The sequence below is a fragment of the Monodelphis domestica genome, chromosome 5, assembly GCF_027887165.1.
Source record: "Monodelphis domestica isolate mMonDom1 chromosome 5, mMonDom1.pri, whole genome shotgun sequence".
Taxonomy (NCBI): domain Eukaryota; kingdom Metazoa; phylum Chordata; class Mammalia; order Didelphimorphia; family Didelphidae; genus Monodelphis; species Monodelphis domestica.
In genome coordinates this window covers 89,823,645-89,839,927 of record NC_077231.1, presented here as the reverse complement: position 1 = coordinate 89,839,927, position 16,283 = coordinate 89,823,645, and the positions used below count along the sequence as shown (strand labels likewise).

The window sequence follows — 16,283 nt, the reverse complement described above, 5'->3', positions numbered from 1 at the left end:
AGAATTACCCTTTTCAGCTAACTTCTAATTTTTGGTTCAGCATAGACTTCAAAGCAACAATTCATGTTTGACTAACTCAAAATAAACAAAGGGAAAACACAAAAGTCACACAACTTGGATATACTTTTGGTTTAATCCCTGCTTTTCAGTATTTCTTTATGGGAATACTATTCATGTATCAAGGGACTATCTGTAGTCTCAGACCATACCAACTACCTCTCCCTTAGTTTGAGTAATCCTCTACTGACCTGTATGTTCTTCCATCTTTGACTTCTACTACCTGTGTTACTAGTTCTTAGTAACTCTAACTCTTAGTAGCACTTAGCTGCATTAGTAGCTCTTCATTTCAGTTAACACTGAATTACTCCTTCTGTAACATTACTTGTATTACTAGCTCCTAATTTCTCAATTTTTGGCAATCATCAAGACATGGTCCTATGTACTTTTGATCTCTGCTGGAGCTGTTCTCTTAGCTTCAAAGAGTATATCTAGGCTGAACAACTAAAGCTATGTACTTTCATTTGAATTCAAGGCTCTATTTCCTAAAATCCTACAGCATTTAGTCAGGTTATGATCATTGATTTAAGTGCCTGTTATGTGCCTGGAGCTGTGCTAAGGGCCAGAGATACTTGTTCACAAGGAGCTCAGAGTCTAATGAAAGAGACAATATGTAAAAAACAACAAGTAAAAATAAGATATATACTGTATATATCAATAGAGGACCAAGACATCCTACCATTATCATTTAGAGAAGTAGCCCTAAGGCTCTTTCTGGACCTTCTTCTCATCTTTATTACTATTTCACTTACCATCTCTATCCAGATAATTCTTATTTATTTGTCTAGCTCTAACCTCTCTCCTGACCTCGTCTCTCATCTCCAGTTACTATTAGACATGTCAAACTGATTATCCTATGGACATCTTAAAATCAACACGTCCCAAATTGAATTCACTTTTTCCCCCCTCCAAGTCCCTCCTTTACTACCTAGGATACCCTCATTCTCCCAGGAATTTGGGCTCATACCCTTTCTTCCTGCCACCTGCCTCCCCACTCCCAATATCCAAACAATTGCCAAGTCCTATAGTACTTACTTTGGTAACAGTTCTCACATTCACCCTCTTCTCTGTTCTGACACTTCTACTACCCCATTTTGGGCCTTCATCATCTCATGCCAGTCTATTGGAATTGCTGCTGAGAGTCACCTTATCTCAAGCTTTTCCCTACTCCAGGTAAACCCCCTACTCAACTGTCAAACTTCCTAAAGAATAGGTAAAGCTTCCTCAGAGGGGAGAGAGAAGCTTTAAGGTAGGAAGATAGAGAAAGGATAGAAGTTTTAGATACCACGAGGGGGATGACGGAGTCGAATTAGAGATATGAGGTGGCAGGAATGAGTCTTTATTAATTATCAATGAGCCACAGCCAAGCTCTGATCAAAGGACCATTCCGAAAGCTTATACCAGTCCAGAGATCCAGATTCAATACCACACAGGTCAGAGAGATGATAGAGAAAGATTAAAGATGGAGCCTGGCCCAAGGCCAGGCTCCAGCAAGGACAGGCATCAGTGCGAGCTGGAAGGGAGGAAGAGCAGAAGAGAGAGAGGCGGAGCTGGCTTGGCCCTATTTATATGCAAATATACATAGTATATAGGGATGATTACCATTGGTTAATGACAAGGTATAGGTGTGGTTTCTCTTAACCAGGTGAGCACAAAGAAACCTGTGTTCCTGCCTAACCTGGGGGAAGCTGGGGTCAAGGGTCAGACACTTTCCCAGCCACGTGCAATACTGAGCATGCTCAAGACTGAGCATGCTCTCTTCTAAGACAATCTGTACATACCAACTGTTTTCCTTGCCCATAGCTAGGGGTGGACTGCTACAATAGGTCTATACATGTTACCTTCCCTATTCAATAAATTCCAATCCTTTCCCCAACTAACAAACTCTGAATCACTGGGTCTCCTCAATTACCTCATCATTATCATATCATCTTTGTGTCATGATGCCCAACGTACCCAAGTACAATGGGTGTGGGGAATTTGAACTAACTACATCACTGACCCGAGGGGAATAGAGGCCATTGCTATTCGAGCCTGATACTCAAGCATGGCAAATTCTTTGCACTGGGTGCATAGTTCACTAATATATGGTCATGGACTCAGAGCTTTAGGTAATCTCACTTTCCACTGTGATCTCAGAAAGTTTTAAATCACATAGAGGCATTTTCTTCCTTCTTTTTATGGTGCACAAATGTGGTACATATCTCATTGCTGTGAGACTGCAGAATGAGAGGCTGGGGCTGAAAATAATTTACATCACATGAACTCTTAAAGTGCAAAGTAATTAGTGAGATCTCAATGAAGAAGAATCATTACTGATTGGGAAAATCTGGGAAGGCTTCATGAAAGAAGTAGACTTTAAGCTGGATCTTAAGAGAGTATTAAGTTATTAACAGTCAGAGGTGAGCAGAAGGTCTTCTAAGAGTATTGAATAATGTAGGAAAAAAATCAGAGAAAAGTTCTAGGGATAGAAAATTAAAGTCAGGAGAAAGAGGATAGGCTTTGGAATTAGAGGCTCTGGACTGAAGCCTTGGCTCTCCCCATCTGGGTGACCTTGGCTAAGTCATGTAACCTCCATAGGCCTCAGTTTCTTCATTTGTAAAATGAGGGGCTTGGACAAAGAGACTTCTAAGATCTTTTCCAGGCTAAAATATATGGTTCTATGATCGTTCATGCTTCATTTGCCCTTCTCTTTTATTTCTTTGAAACCAAGAAAGATTTACATGGCAAGAGACACATTACTAAGTATTATTCTAAGGTAGAAGAGTGGTAAGAGCAAGGCAATGATGGTTAAGAGATTTGCCCAGGGTCACATATCTAGGAAGTATCTGAAGCCAGATTGGAACTCATGACCTCTCATCTCTAAGCCTGGCTCTTTATCTGGTGAACTGCCTAGCTTCCCCAATATCCTTTTTAAAATTGATTTTTCAGGGCAGCTTGGTAGCACAGTGGATAAAGTACCAGGAGTATCTGGAGTCAGAAGGACTAGACTCAGATAATTCTTAGTGATGTGCCCCTAGGCAAGTCACTTAACTCCAATTTCATAACTTCTACTGCTCTTCTGTCTTAGAATCAATACTTCACATCGATTCTAAGACAGAAGATAAGGTTTTAAGAAAACCAAATAAAATTGGTTTTCCTAGGTATGATATATTTTATCCTGTATCTCCTTGCTGTAACACATTAATACCAAAGATGTTTTTAGCTATATATCAAATAAAAGATAATATAATTTTGTATATAATTTTATCCAAATTATTCACACTATACCTTCACTTTTTTCTCTTCCAGAGACTTCTGAACACGTTCTCTTAAGGGTTTGATCACGAATTCATTTGCTTGTGTTGGAGAACTGAATAAAAAAGAATTAGGGAATAATAAATCATTTTATACTTCAAAGGGTAGTTTTTATTTAGTCTAATTTTCTCCATAGAAAGCAGTATTTCTACAATCTTGGACAATTTATTCTTGATTCTGATTCTCTGTGGTATCATCTTTTTCTTTTCTTAGAAGCCTGAGAATTAATCCAATTTATATATGTCACTTTTTGAGAAGCCATTATTATTATTATTTCATTTCTTAAAAACTCAAATTATAAGCAACTATTTCAGATAGAAACCTTCAGGCAATTATAATGATAAAAACTATTTTAAAAAAGAATTTATTTGATATTATTTCTGAATGCTGATCACTGTAATCACAAAAATCATAGAAGAAAAAATTAGACAGGCCCTCAGAGGCCACCTAGTACAACCCATACCTGAAAAGGAACCCTCCCTCCAATAAGGGGCTATCCACCCTTTGCTAGAAGACCCACAGTGAGGGCAGAGCTATAAGCAGGGCAAGATAAGGGGACCTTTAGAAGACAAAAATTATTGGGATCATTGTTTTTTTGTTCTCATTTTTTAAAAAAGTGCTTATCTTCCATCTTGGAATCAATACTAAGTATTGAATCTAAGGTAGATGAGTGGTAAGTCTAGGTAATGGGCACTAAGTGATTTGCCCAGGAACACACAACTAGGAACTGTGTGAGGCCAGATGTGAACCCAGCACCTCTCATCTCTAGGCCTGGTGCTCTATGTACTGACTCACCTAGCTGCCCCCTTATTCTCATTTTTGGTTGGGATTCAGATAGAACCAATATAAGGAAAAGATGTTCTCTTCTTATTACATTAGAACTTAGTTTTATGCAAACTCAGCATATGAATTCAGGGGTATATGACTGGCAATCAAAAAAAATAAAGGCAGAAAAATATATAAAATAACATTTTAAAATCATGCATTAAATCCATACCATTTCCCAAGTGGAGAAAAATGTTACAACAGTTTGTCCAAACTCGCTCATTCTCACTCTGAGAAGTTAGTGTGAACCATTAAATTGTTTTGTGTCAAACATTAGCTCCTGCATCAGTCTTTGTTCAGAGCTATGGCTTGTAAGAAGTCATGTCTATGTTAGAGCATGATGATCTTTGTTTCACTAATGCTATTTAGTTATTAATAATGACTCTGAAGTACAAGAGAAGTGATGCTGTGAGATCTGACAAGCCTAAGAAAAGTTGTAAAATGCCTAGTATGTTCATGTAAGAAATACTTATTAGAACATGGGGTTCTCTATTATGAGCAATTTCCCACTTACATGAAGGGTCTTAGAATGTATTGATCAAATAAAAAGAGATTCTACTTTAATTTTTATATTTAATGTTCTACAGTCAATTTTTCAAAGGGGATAAATTATTATTGTTGATATTATTGAAACTGAATAAAAGTATTGTGATGAAATATGTCTGCTGTAGACACTCTGAAGGCATTTCTGGGATAGACCTAATAGATGATCAAAAGCATTTGGAGATTAGTGCTTTAAAGGAAGAATCAGTCAGCATCCTTTAACAAAATGACTGCTTCAAAGGAAGAACTGGAATCAGAATGAGTGACTTAAAAGCATCTTTGAAAGGTCATCTGGCTTAACCTTCTGCTTTTCAATAAATAAATAAACTAATAAGGAGAGAAAATTTTAATTTAAAGAAATTTTCTCATTTAGACATTAATCTTTTGGCACCTATTATTCTTTATGTCTCTGGCAGTTATAATACATAAAAACCCTGTATTATCTTCATGTTCTACTTTCTCAACCCATTCAATCATCTAGCTACCCACTCAGGCCATCTTACCATCTTGGTTGCCTCTGCCCTGCTTCTACCCACCTGGATCATTATCCACTATAGCAAACCCAGATTTCTCTATCACAGAGTTCCAGAATCCACAATTCCAGGCCCTGGTGAGGGCAATTCTCTTATCTTAGAAGCTCTTACTCTGCAGGATGCATCTTAGCTGGAGATGAATGATTGCAAATTAGCCCTCTTAGCCCATTGCCTTTATTGGCTGGCCTTAGATTGGCTTTGACTAGTTCCCCCCAGAGTAAGGTCCATTTCCTTTGATATTCCATTCAGCTCTCCAGTTGTCAGCCTGGACCTTCTTACCATCTCTTTGCCATGAAAAGATATCTCAGCTCCACCCTGCTTTTCCTTTTTGACCCCTTCTTCCCTAGAGGTCTTGTCCTTCCCCATTAGAATGTTAGCTCCTTGAAGAGCAGGTAGTACCTCTCGTTGTACATCTGTATCCCCAGCTCATAATAAGCACTTACCCCATTTTCATTTTCATTCATTCATTCTCACCTAAAAAGTGTCAGGATAGGAATGCCGGCATATGAAGTTGTGTTTTCATCCCCATATAAAAGGTCTGCTTTGTTTCCCGTGGGAGGATTAGCTGCTTCTTCATCCAGTAGAACAAGTAAAGTTTTCACCATATCTCTGCCACAGTATGCAGTGCCATGATTAATGGCATGGGATTTTGGCTAAAATAAAAAAGTAATTTAAATGTAATAAAGATTGTACATTCTCATTTTCTCTCTCTCTGTCTCCCTCTCTCCCTCTCTGACTCTGTGTATGTGTGTGTGTGTATGTCTCTCTCTCCCCTTCCCTCTCTCCCCCCTACCCCCCATCTCTATCTGTCTGTCTATCTATCTGTCTCCTTCCCATCCTCATTACACACAATTTTCCATCATCTGTGTCAATAATCTCCCTCTTTGGTAGGATAATCAAACATTAACCATGAATCAATGCACAAATATTTGTTAAGGGATATCTTATTTGCTATGCACTGTGAGGCACTGGGAATTAAACAACAGTGAAACAGTTCCTGCTTTCAGGGAGCTTATTATTTTCCACTGTGGGAAATGCTATGGACATAAATAAATATATACAAATTAAATACATGGTTTTGGTGAGGGAGGTCACAAGAAGTTGAGAGAATGGCAAAAGGATCCACAGAGAACATGGTACTTGCTCTGTTTTGAAGGAAAGGGATTCTGAAAAATGGAGCTGAGGCAAGACTATATCCCAGATATGTGGGATAATAAGGCTGAAGAACAAAGACAGAAGATGGAGTGCCTGCCATGTGTGAGGAACAGAGGAGCAGCAGGTTTGGCTGATCTGCAGAGTACAGAAAGGAGAGAAGCTTGGAAAGTTAGGGTGGAGCCAGCCCATGAAGTGCTTATATTTTGACCCTAAAAGGAATATAACAGGCATGGAAGTGACAGGTCTAAGCATGTTTTAGGAAAATCATTTTGGCAATTACGAAGTATGACTATAAAATGGCAAGACAAGTATAAGCCACACACAAAAACCAGGATCACTGGGCCTCAGTTTCTCCAGCTATGAAATGAGGGTATTGAAATAGATGACCTAGAAGATCCCTTCAAGGTCCAAATCTTGACTAGAAAGAGAAGAAGGCTATGCCAAGACTATGCCAAGTCCAAGTCTACCATCTGTCAGTCAGGACCTGCCTCACAGACTTCAGGAATGATGCTTCTTTGTATATTTCCTTGTGCATCATATGGGGAGAATACTCTCTGCCTGACCTCACAGGGCTGTCGTAAAGATTAAATGGCAACAGACAGCCAAGTACTATGAACAGCTGCTAAAAGGACTAGAAAATGGCAGGCATCTCCATGTGATTTAAAGTTGTCTTCCTTGTCCAATATTCTGTCTCAGAAACAGTGACACTAACGCTGTCTGTGACAAAGTGTCCACAATGTTAACCACAAAAGGCATGGGATGGACTCCAAATGGCCTTCACCTCTCCTTAGTAACCTGTGTGGCTCCAACATCCATGAGTCTATCTAAACCACTTGTAATTTTTGGTCAGTAATGATGAATTCCATATGTTTATTACCATTTGTTTATTACTATATATAGACAATATAAAAGCAAAAAACAACTCCAAGCCTCAAGGAATGTCCCTAGTTTTAGAATTTGGGACTTGCTTAAAAGCTTCTAACCCTTGCCACAGAAGATGGGAGAGTCACAGCACAGATAAGAAGCTCCTCAGCCCTGGTTGGGTAGGAGCTGCTGCTCCCACTGTGCTGCTACTCTTGGGCTATCATTTGACTCAGGCTGGGGCAGAGGGACTTTAGGCAGCCAGAAGCCAAAGATCCTTGGGGACAGGACCTAGTATTCACACCTTTATGCTTAATCAAAATACATGCTGGAGATACAACAGGGTTTTCTCGCATCTGCAGACTCTTAGCTTTAATGGTATCCTGTCAATATAGGCCCTGATAATAAAAATGTAATGTAGAGGGGTATCTAGAATAGAGTCAGACCTGGGTCCAAATATGGCCTCAGACTTCCTAGCTTAGTGACCCTGGGCAAGTCACTTAACCCCCACTGCCTAGCCTTTCTGAGACTCCTCTGTCTCAGAATAGATCCTAAGACAAACAGTAAAGGATTAAAAAAACAAAAAAATCTAACAGAGGCAAAAGTTAAGCAAGAGTTTCTTCCTACCCTGGTGCTCATATAATTTTGTCTATAAGGTCAAAACCACGAATCTGTCTTATGAAAAGGTCCTCCTTATCTAACTAATTAATACAACCCCTTAGAAAAAAAACTAAGACAGAACTATCTTATAATAAAGTTTGTTTTAGGTCAGAACAACGTTATAACAAGCTTCTTACGTTATTTGACATTAAAAGTACTTCGGGGGGGGGGGGGGGGCAGCTAGGCAGCTCAGTGAATTAAGAGCCAGGCTGAGCAATGAGGAGGTCCTGGGTTCAAATGTGGCTTTAGATACTTCCTAATCCCTTAATCCTCATTGCCTAGCCCTTATTGCATTTCTGCCTTGGATCCAATATACAGTATTGATTCTAAAATAGAAGGTAAGGATTTTAAAAATAAATAAATGAAGTACTTCAAGTGTTTCATTGTTATGGGTATCCCTCTCCACATGGTGAAGGGATAAAGAAGGTTTTTATGAGAAACCAGAATATTGATCTCTCCCTTCCTTTTTTTCATATAGGTATTTACTGAGTTAAAGGATTTCCATAGTCACGTGGAGAATGAGAGACCCTAGAATATGGGAAGATCTGCAGAGGAAAAAGTGGGTTTTAGATAGGGATCACAAGCACCACTAGGCATGGTTTGAAATTGGCCATCAAAAAAACCAACATTACTCTCTACTGTCATATCACAAATCACTTTTGGAGGTAAAAACAAGCTATTATGTAATTTGGTAGCAATGGGGAGAAATTTGGGTATACTTTAGAAAAACTGACAAAGTAGTTAAATAGCAAATATTTATTTGTATTTATATGTATTTATAAACTATATCTAGACTAGCACATGAGCTAAGGATTCTAATATTTTTCATGATGGAAAGGAACTTCAAGATTATTTTGAGCAAATAGAAGGTTGGTGCTAGAGGGGCTACCATAAAGGTCAACTAGTCCAAACCCCACATTTTATGCAGGAGGAAACTGAGGCACAGGAAGAGTAAGTCCCTGCCAAAGTGCCACAGATAGTGTCAAAACTGGAATTTGCATCCAAGTCCTCTGACTCTAGGACCATGCTCTCACAACTACACCACTTTGTCTCCCCATTATCAAATAACTTGTAAAAGATTACCCAGCTCTACTTAGCAGTCAATTAAAGACTAAAACCAAGATCCTCTGCCCCTTGTCCATCACTCTTCCCAAAAGATTACTGTCTCAGATGGCAATAGTCAATTTAGGAATATTTTCAGTTGTTAGAAATTGACAACAAAAAAACTCCAACACCATTTTACTTTAAAAAGATTTCTCTACACCACATCTTAGAGGAAGTTACCCTTCTTTGCCTCAAGCAAATACTGAATAATATTTCCCATTATAAAAGAGATAATTCTTTCTACAGAAGACTAAAAGGGAAAAGATCATCCATTACTCGTGCAGGACTGCTGCCAGTGGTGTTAACAACTCTGTCTTCTTGTTGAGAGTTGATAATGTTTTTAATCCTCAAATCCAAATCCTGAGCCACTTCCTCAGTCGCTTGACGAAATGGATCCCCACTGCTTCGGCCTTTTATCAGCTCTGTCTTTATTGCTGAGAGTATCCGACCCCCTGCAATTCTGAAAATAGGAATAAGGGATCATCCTTCATTGCAATATTGGCAATGCTTCATTATACTTATTATTTTGAAAATCAGATTTTTCACAGTTAATCAACACTGTTTAAAGAAGGTGAGTGATCTTTTAAGTCAAACAGCAGCCTGTGGAGAAACAGCAAGAGGTCTTTTGATGTGAACAATTTAATAAAGTTTGGTTTCTTGAAGGTAAGAATCATTTCAAGCATTAATGATAACTTCTCTTCTTCACTTATAAGATTGGAGGAAAATATTTTTTAATGAAAGATTAAAGAAAATTTCAAGAAATTTTGTAATGAGCATCTTGTAACATCTCTAACAAAAAACTGACCTCATTAAAATTGCTTTAAAGCTTGCAATGTATGTAACTTAACAGTTCCAACTATCTTTTTAAAATGACTCTTAATAAATTATACTATGATCCATACAAATAGTAACTTGTTAAGTATATTATTTATGTTTTCATCTTAAAAATTCTCATTTTGAGGTACTAAGTTTTGTAGTAAGTAATGTCTAGCTCTTCGTGAAGCCATTTGGGGTTTTCTTGACAGAGATAGTAATTTGCCATTTTCTTATCCAGTTCATTTTGCAGATTAGGAAACTGAGGCAAACAGGTCATATAGCTAATAAGTGTATGAGGCTAGATTTGAAGTTCAGGAAGATAACTCCAGGCTTAGTGCTCTGTCCACTATACAACCTACCTACTTAAAGTTGGTAAGTAAAAAGTATTAAATAAAAATTCTCAACAACATCATTGAAAGAAGACTCTCTCCAGAGGTATATGAAAAATACATGGAAATTCCCATGGCTCACAAGCTCAGTAGAAGCCAACATTATTTGTTTTGTTTACCTTAAAAGAGATTAAGCAACCCTAGGCCACATTAATGAAGTACAGCATCTGGAGTAAAGGTTAAGAGTTTCCCTAAACTCCAGTTCTAGAATCTTGTGTTCAATTCTGAAGACCACTTTCAGATAAACTAGAAGATATACAGAAGAAAGTGATTAGGACACAGAGGAATCTGGAAACGAGATAGTGAGGATTGCTTGAAGGAACTGGGAGTACTTACATTAAAAAAAAGAAAAGAGAGAAGGTTTCCCTGATGCCAAAACACCTGTTTGGAATGTAAACAATTTAGTTAGTCAAGCTGCTAGATCCAACTACATTCTTCCCTTCTGCCTCATTCCCTCATACTTGGTACAATTGATTTTTTTGAACCCAACTGCAGAGCTTTACGTTTATTCCTATGAACATTATCTGGTAACTTTAGCCTTCAGTTCAAGTCTATTGAGATATTTTTGGACATCAATTTAGTTGTCATTTTAAGTACTGATTATTTATTCACAAACTTGATAAGCAGGCTAGGTGAACTTTCAACCCAGATATGATAAAAATGTTAGGTTCTGATATGCAAACCCAAGAGACAAAGCAGAAGGAAAAAATCTATAGATCAACTTCACTAATAAAAATTAGTGCAAAAGTGTTAAGCAATAGTAACAGATCTTTAAAATTACTTATTTTGGTCAAATTGGATTCATACCAGAGATGCAAAGATAGCTCAACATTGTGAAAATAACTGGCATAATTAATCATATAAATAATAAAAACCACAATTATTTCAGATGTAGAAGCTTAAAAAAAAAATCTTAAAACCCCTTACCTTCTGACTCAAGCAAATACTAAGAGTTGATTCCAAGGCAGAAGAGGAGTAAGGGCTAGGCAGTGGGATTTAAGTGACTTGCCTAGGATCACATAGCGAGGAAGTATATAAGTCCAGATTTAAATCTAGGATTTCCCATTTCTGGACCTGGTGCTCTACCCACTTAGCTACCTAACTGCCTCTAGAAGAAGCTTTTCACAAAGTACAGGACTGTATTGGATATTGACAGAGTAGGCATGACCTAGAAAAATATTCAACAAAGGTCTAAAAAGGACTGATAATACAGGTAGGAAAAAACCAAGAGAGAACGGTGCTACAAAAATCAAGAGTATAGAGAAGAGAGTGGTCAGTAAGTTAGTCTATAAATATTTATTAAGTGCCTGCTATGTGCTAGTCAGTGTGCAAAGTATCAGGGATACAAGAATGAAAAACAAAGATAGTCCCTGCCCTCAAGAAGTTTATAATCTATGAGGGTAGATAATATACAGAAGGAAGCTGAAAAAGAGGGGAGCTTTTGTCCTCCAATCAAAGAGGGGCAGAGGGTACTGATAAGGTAGAATCAACAAAGGCTAGAGGGATCAAGAAGAAAGACTGAAAAAAGGCCATTTGATCTGACAATTAAGAAATCGCTACTAACTTTAGAGAGAACAATTTCAACTGAATGTTGAGGTCAGAATCTAGACTACCAAGAGATGAGAAAAATGAAATGATAGGAAGTAGAAGTACCAATTGAAGAAAACTTTCTCAAGGAGTTGCAAAAGGCACCAGAGAGAGAGAGAGAGGATGTAGCCCATGAGGGTGGATGAATTAAGCAAGGATTTTTTTCAGAATAGGGGAGAAACTTGGGCATGTCTGTAGACGGTAGGGAAGCAACAGAGGAAGAATAAAGATTAGTAAGAAAGTAGGCATGATAGAGAGAGGAATCTTTGGAAAAGATGGTAGATGGTATCAGGTGTGTGTGTAGATGGGCTTGCCTTGGATAGGAAAGCTACCTCCTCCTGTGAGACAGAAGTGAGGAAGCATAGGGTGGCACATTGATGTTCAGAGGAAATGGTCCACATCTTATTCCAATAGCAGGTTGGATAAAGCTGAGGTGAAATCCATTAGAACTGTGGTGTCAAATGCAATAGAAAGGGGATCCCTGCAGGCTGCATATTGACTTAGAAAACTACCTATTAATATTAGCTATGATTTTTATTTATTTTTGTTAAATATTTTTCAGTTAGTTAGCTTAATCTAGTTCAGGCTGAATTCAGGAATGTTTTAGGCCACATGAGGCCTGCAGGTCCCATTACTGATACCTTTGCACTTAACTATAAATCTTACCTCTAAAAATCTGAATTCACCAAATACCAAGACAGAGAATTTCTATCTCTGGTTGATTAGTGAAATACTGTTCCTTTAAATAGCCTAGCTAGGGGGGTAGCTGGGTTGAGAGCCAGGCCTGGAGAAGAAGGGAGGTCCTAAGTTCAAATCTGACCTCAGACACTTCCTAGCTGTGTGATCCTGGGTAACCCCCATTGCCCTACTCTTGACTCTCTTCTTCCTTGGAGCAATATATAGTATTGATTCTAAGGCAAAAGGTAAGGGTTTAGCAAAAAAAAATAATAATAATAATTAATTTAAATAAATTAATAGCCTAGCTAGTAGATTAAGCAACTATTGATATAATGGCTTATATTAGAGTTCTAGGTACAAAAACATTCTGATTCTTTAAAAACCAAAATGAAATATATTTTCCATTTCAAAAAGTTATCAGCTAGTCTACATTGCCATAACTTTTTATTTATTTTGCATATATATATATACATATACATAGTTACCTCCTATAGAATGTAAACTCCTCAAAGGACTTTCATTTTTGTCTTTGTAATTCCAGCAGCTAGGTAGAACAGTGGATAGAGTACTGGGCCTGGAGTCAGGAAGACCCTCTTCCTGAATTCAAATCTGGCCAAAGACACTTATTAGCTGTGTGACCCTGGTCAAGTCACCTAATTCTGTTAGCCTCAGCTTCCTCATCTTTAAGGGGAGCTGGAGAAGGAAATGATAAATAACTCCTGTATCTCTGCCAAGAAAACCCCAAATAAGGTCACAAAGAATTGGATATGACTGAAAACGAATGAACAACTCCAGCACCAAGACACCTAGCATAGTCTAGGTTTTTAATAGATGCTTGTTATATTCATAGCTATGTTCTTTGTGGTGGCAAAAAGTTGGAAAGTGAGTGGTTGTCCCTTGATTGGGGAATGGCTGAACAAATTGTAGTATTTGATGGTGATGGAATACTATTGTGCTGTAAGGAATGATGATCTGGAGGATTTCTATGTGAAATGGGAGAATTTCAACAAACTGATGCAAAGTGAAATGAGCAGAATCAGGAGAACATTGTACACAGAAAGTGAAACACTGTGGAATAATCCAATGTAATGGACTTTGCTACTAATAGCAATGCAACAAGCCAGGATACTCCTGAAGGACTCATGGGAAAGAAAGAACCACATTGAGAGAATGAATTCTGGGAGTAGAAATGCAAAAGCAAAACATATGACTTATCACTTATCACATGTTTATAGGGGTATATGATTTGGGGTTTAGGCTTTAAAAGATTGCTCTATAGCAAAAATGAATAATATGGAAATAGGCATCAATGATAACATTTGTACAACCCAGTGGAATTGCTTGTTGACTCTGGGAGGGGAAGGAAACAAGGGAGAGAAAGAAAATGAATCATGTAAACATGGAAAAATATTTTAAAATAAAATATTTTTTTTAATTTTAAAAAATTAATAGATGCTTGTTGGTTGATTGACAGTTTTGCAATGGTCCTGCACTTCTCTTTGTTTATCTACACAGTACAGTAGATACCTGGGCATTGTATCCCTCACCTTCCAGACATGAATCATTGGAATCAAATGACCTGTTTTCAAATACATTAAGTATTTTTCCAATTCTGTGGAATTTCTAAAAACTACCTTTTCTAAGCACAATGATTTTTTTTTCAAGTACACTATTTGCCTTCATTAACCCTACCTGGGTTGTATCAAGGAAAAAACCTCACATCATAATTAATGACTAATAATGTCTCTCTTTAGATAATACTAGTTTCTTTCACTGGTTTCTTTCTAGATTCCTTTATGTGAGGTCCTTATGTTCTGATTTATTTATTTAATGATATTCAGGAACTGAGATACAACTGAAATGAAGACTTAATAGAACATAATATCCAGTGGGTTATACATACAGTATTCACTCTTTCTGGGAACAAACCCTTACTGGAAAAAGATTGTTTAAAAAAAAGATTAAAAAAAAAGGTATATTCAAAAGCTTGATAAAATATGAAGCAGACTCAATGCCTATTCTAAGAACAGGAAAAATTAATTACTTTATGGCAGAGTCAGCTTTAGGGACTTTTCCCTTTTTCTCATTTCCTCCACAGGAAACAAGCTGAATTTTATGACTAATGCAACTCTTTGACTCCACTGTACTGGGGACAAACTGTAAGACAGTGGCTCTTGACCCCATGATGACCTCTGGCAAAGAGCCATAAGAACAAGAGCTGGGATCCATCTCTGTTGGCTCTGGCAGTATGTATTCAGGCAAATATCCATTTGGATATCACAAAGTGAGAGTTGAAAGGGACCTGACAGGTCATCTGGTCTAAATCCCTCCCCATTCAATTCATGAATCCCCTCTAAAACATTTCAGAAAATTTCCATTTCAAACCTGGGCCCTACAGATTAGAGTTATGCAGGAAGAGCTTGACAGTGATGATACCCTGGCCCAACTTTAGACTTTGGGAGGGAGGAAGGGCATTTTGGCAATTTCATCCTGGCCAGCCTGGATAGATGACAAAAGGGGAATGGATAGAAATATACTGTTTTATGACTTGTAAAGTCCCTAAAGCCCATTTGGGGGAGGGAAGGAAACAAGTAATTACTGAGTCAGGCACTGTACTAAACACTTTATTTGATCGTCACAATAACACTGGGAGGTAGGTGCTATTTATTATCCCCATTTTATAGATAAGGAAACTGAAGGTTAAGTGACTGGCCCAAGGTCCCACAAGTTGATAAGTGTCTAGGGCCAAATGTGAATTCAAATTTTCCTGCCTCCTGACCCAGTACTCTAACCACTAAGCCACCTATCTGCCACTTATTTTATACATGAGGAAACTGAGGTCCAGGCACACGTCAGTGTATGACCAGATGTGGGACAAGATCTAAGACCCGTGACTCCTTGAACAGGGCTTCTTCCTCTCTGCCACATGGGGTTTCATCCACTCCTAGTGGCTTACTTCCAGCTCCATCTTAGAGCTCTGGAGCCAGCCTGAAGAAAGACTGAAATCACAGTCCAGCTCCTGAGATTATGTAATAGTACACATGCTACAGACCAGAATAAGGAGCTGCTCAATTGAGGAGTTAGGGGAAAAAAATGAAAACACTGGTATAAAGACTAACTTCCCTCATTCTGAAGAGATAAAGTGCTGAATTTTTCCCTGACCTCTTCAAGGATTAGACAACCGTTTATTTTACTCAATAAGGAAATGTGTATTGGTGCAAATAGAAGCCACAATCCCCTCTGTGTCCCCTCCCAAAATCTGGTTTCAATAAAATCTGAGTCCCCAGAATCAGTATTATTTTTCAATGTATACCTCGACACTAGGGTGGATCAGAGGTTTAGAGTTGGAACAGATCTCAGAAGCAATGGAGTCCAACCCTCTCCTTTAACAGATGAGGCACTGAGGCCCAGGGAGGAAAAGGACTTGCCTGTGATCACATACTGAATGCAGGTCCTGATGTTTGCTTCAATCTCCTAGGCTACAGCCCTGTGATGTTGCTGGAGGGCATACATTTTCTAATGGCACAAGTCAAGCCTTCCTCATTCTGGTCTGACTCTCCTTTATGACCCATTTGAACTATACATGCTGGGGATCTTTCTATGCCTACACCAATGGGGCTATCCATTGGTTATTACTTACTCTCATTCCAAAACCAACTTTTAATATTTAGATTATATGCTATATTATACATATTTTTGTTGTTCAATCATTTCTTTGGGTCATCTCTGACCCTTCATGATCCCATTTTGGAGTTTTCTTTGCAAAGATACTAATGTG

General features: G+C 38.1%; 1 protein-coding gene across 5 annotated transcripts in view; it reads right to left on the bottom strand.

Moving 5' to 3' along the window:
• Window positions 1-16,283, bottom strand: part of PARPBP (PARP1 binding protein) — an 83,067-nt gene that overhangs the window by 9,263 nt on the left and 57,521 nt on the right. For 3 of the 5 annotated variants that reach the window (XM_016425815.2, XM_016425816.2, XM_016425817.2), the window contains 4 exons: window positions 10,577-10,621; window positions 9,312-9,495; window positions 5,730-5,908; window positions 3,328-3,409 (listed from right to left, as the gene is read on the bottom strand). In XM_016425815.2, the coding sequence (XP_016281301.1) occupies window positions 3,328-3,409; window positions 5,730-5,908; window positions 9,312-9,495; window positions 10,577-10,621 (490 nt within the window). The remainder of the gene's footprint in view (window positions 1-3,327; window positions 3,410-5,729; window positions 5,909-9,311; window positions 9,496-10,576; window positions 10,622-16,283) is intronic. The other 2 variants (XM_007503326.3, XM_001373410.4) reach the window with 1 other exon arrangement.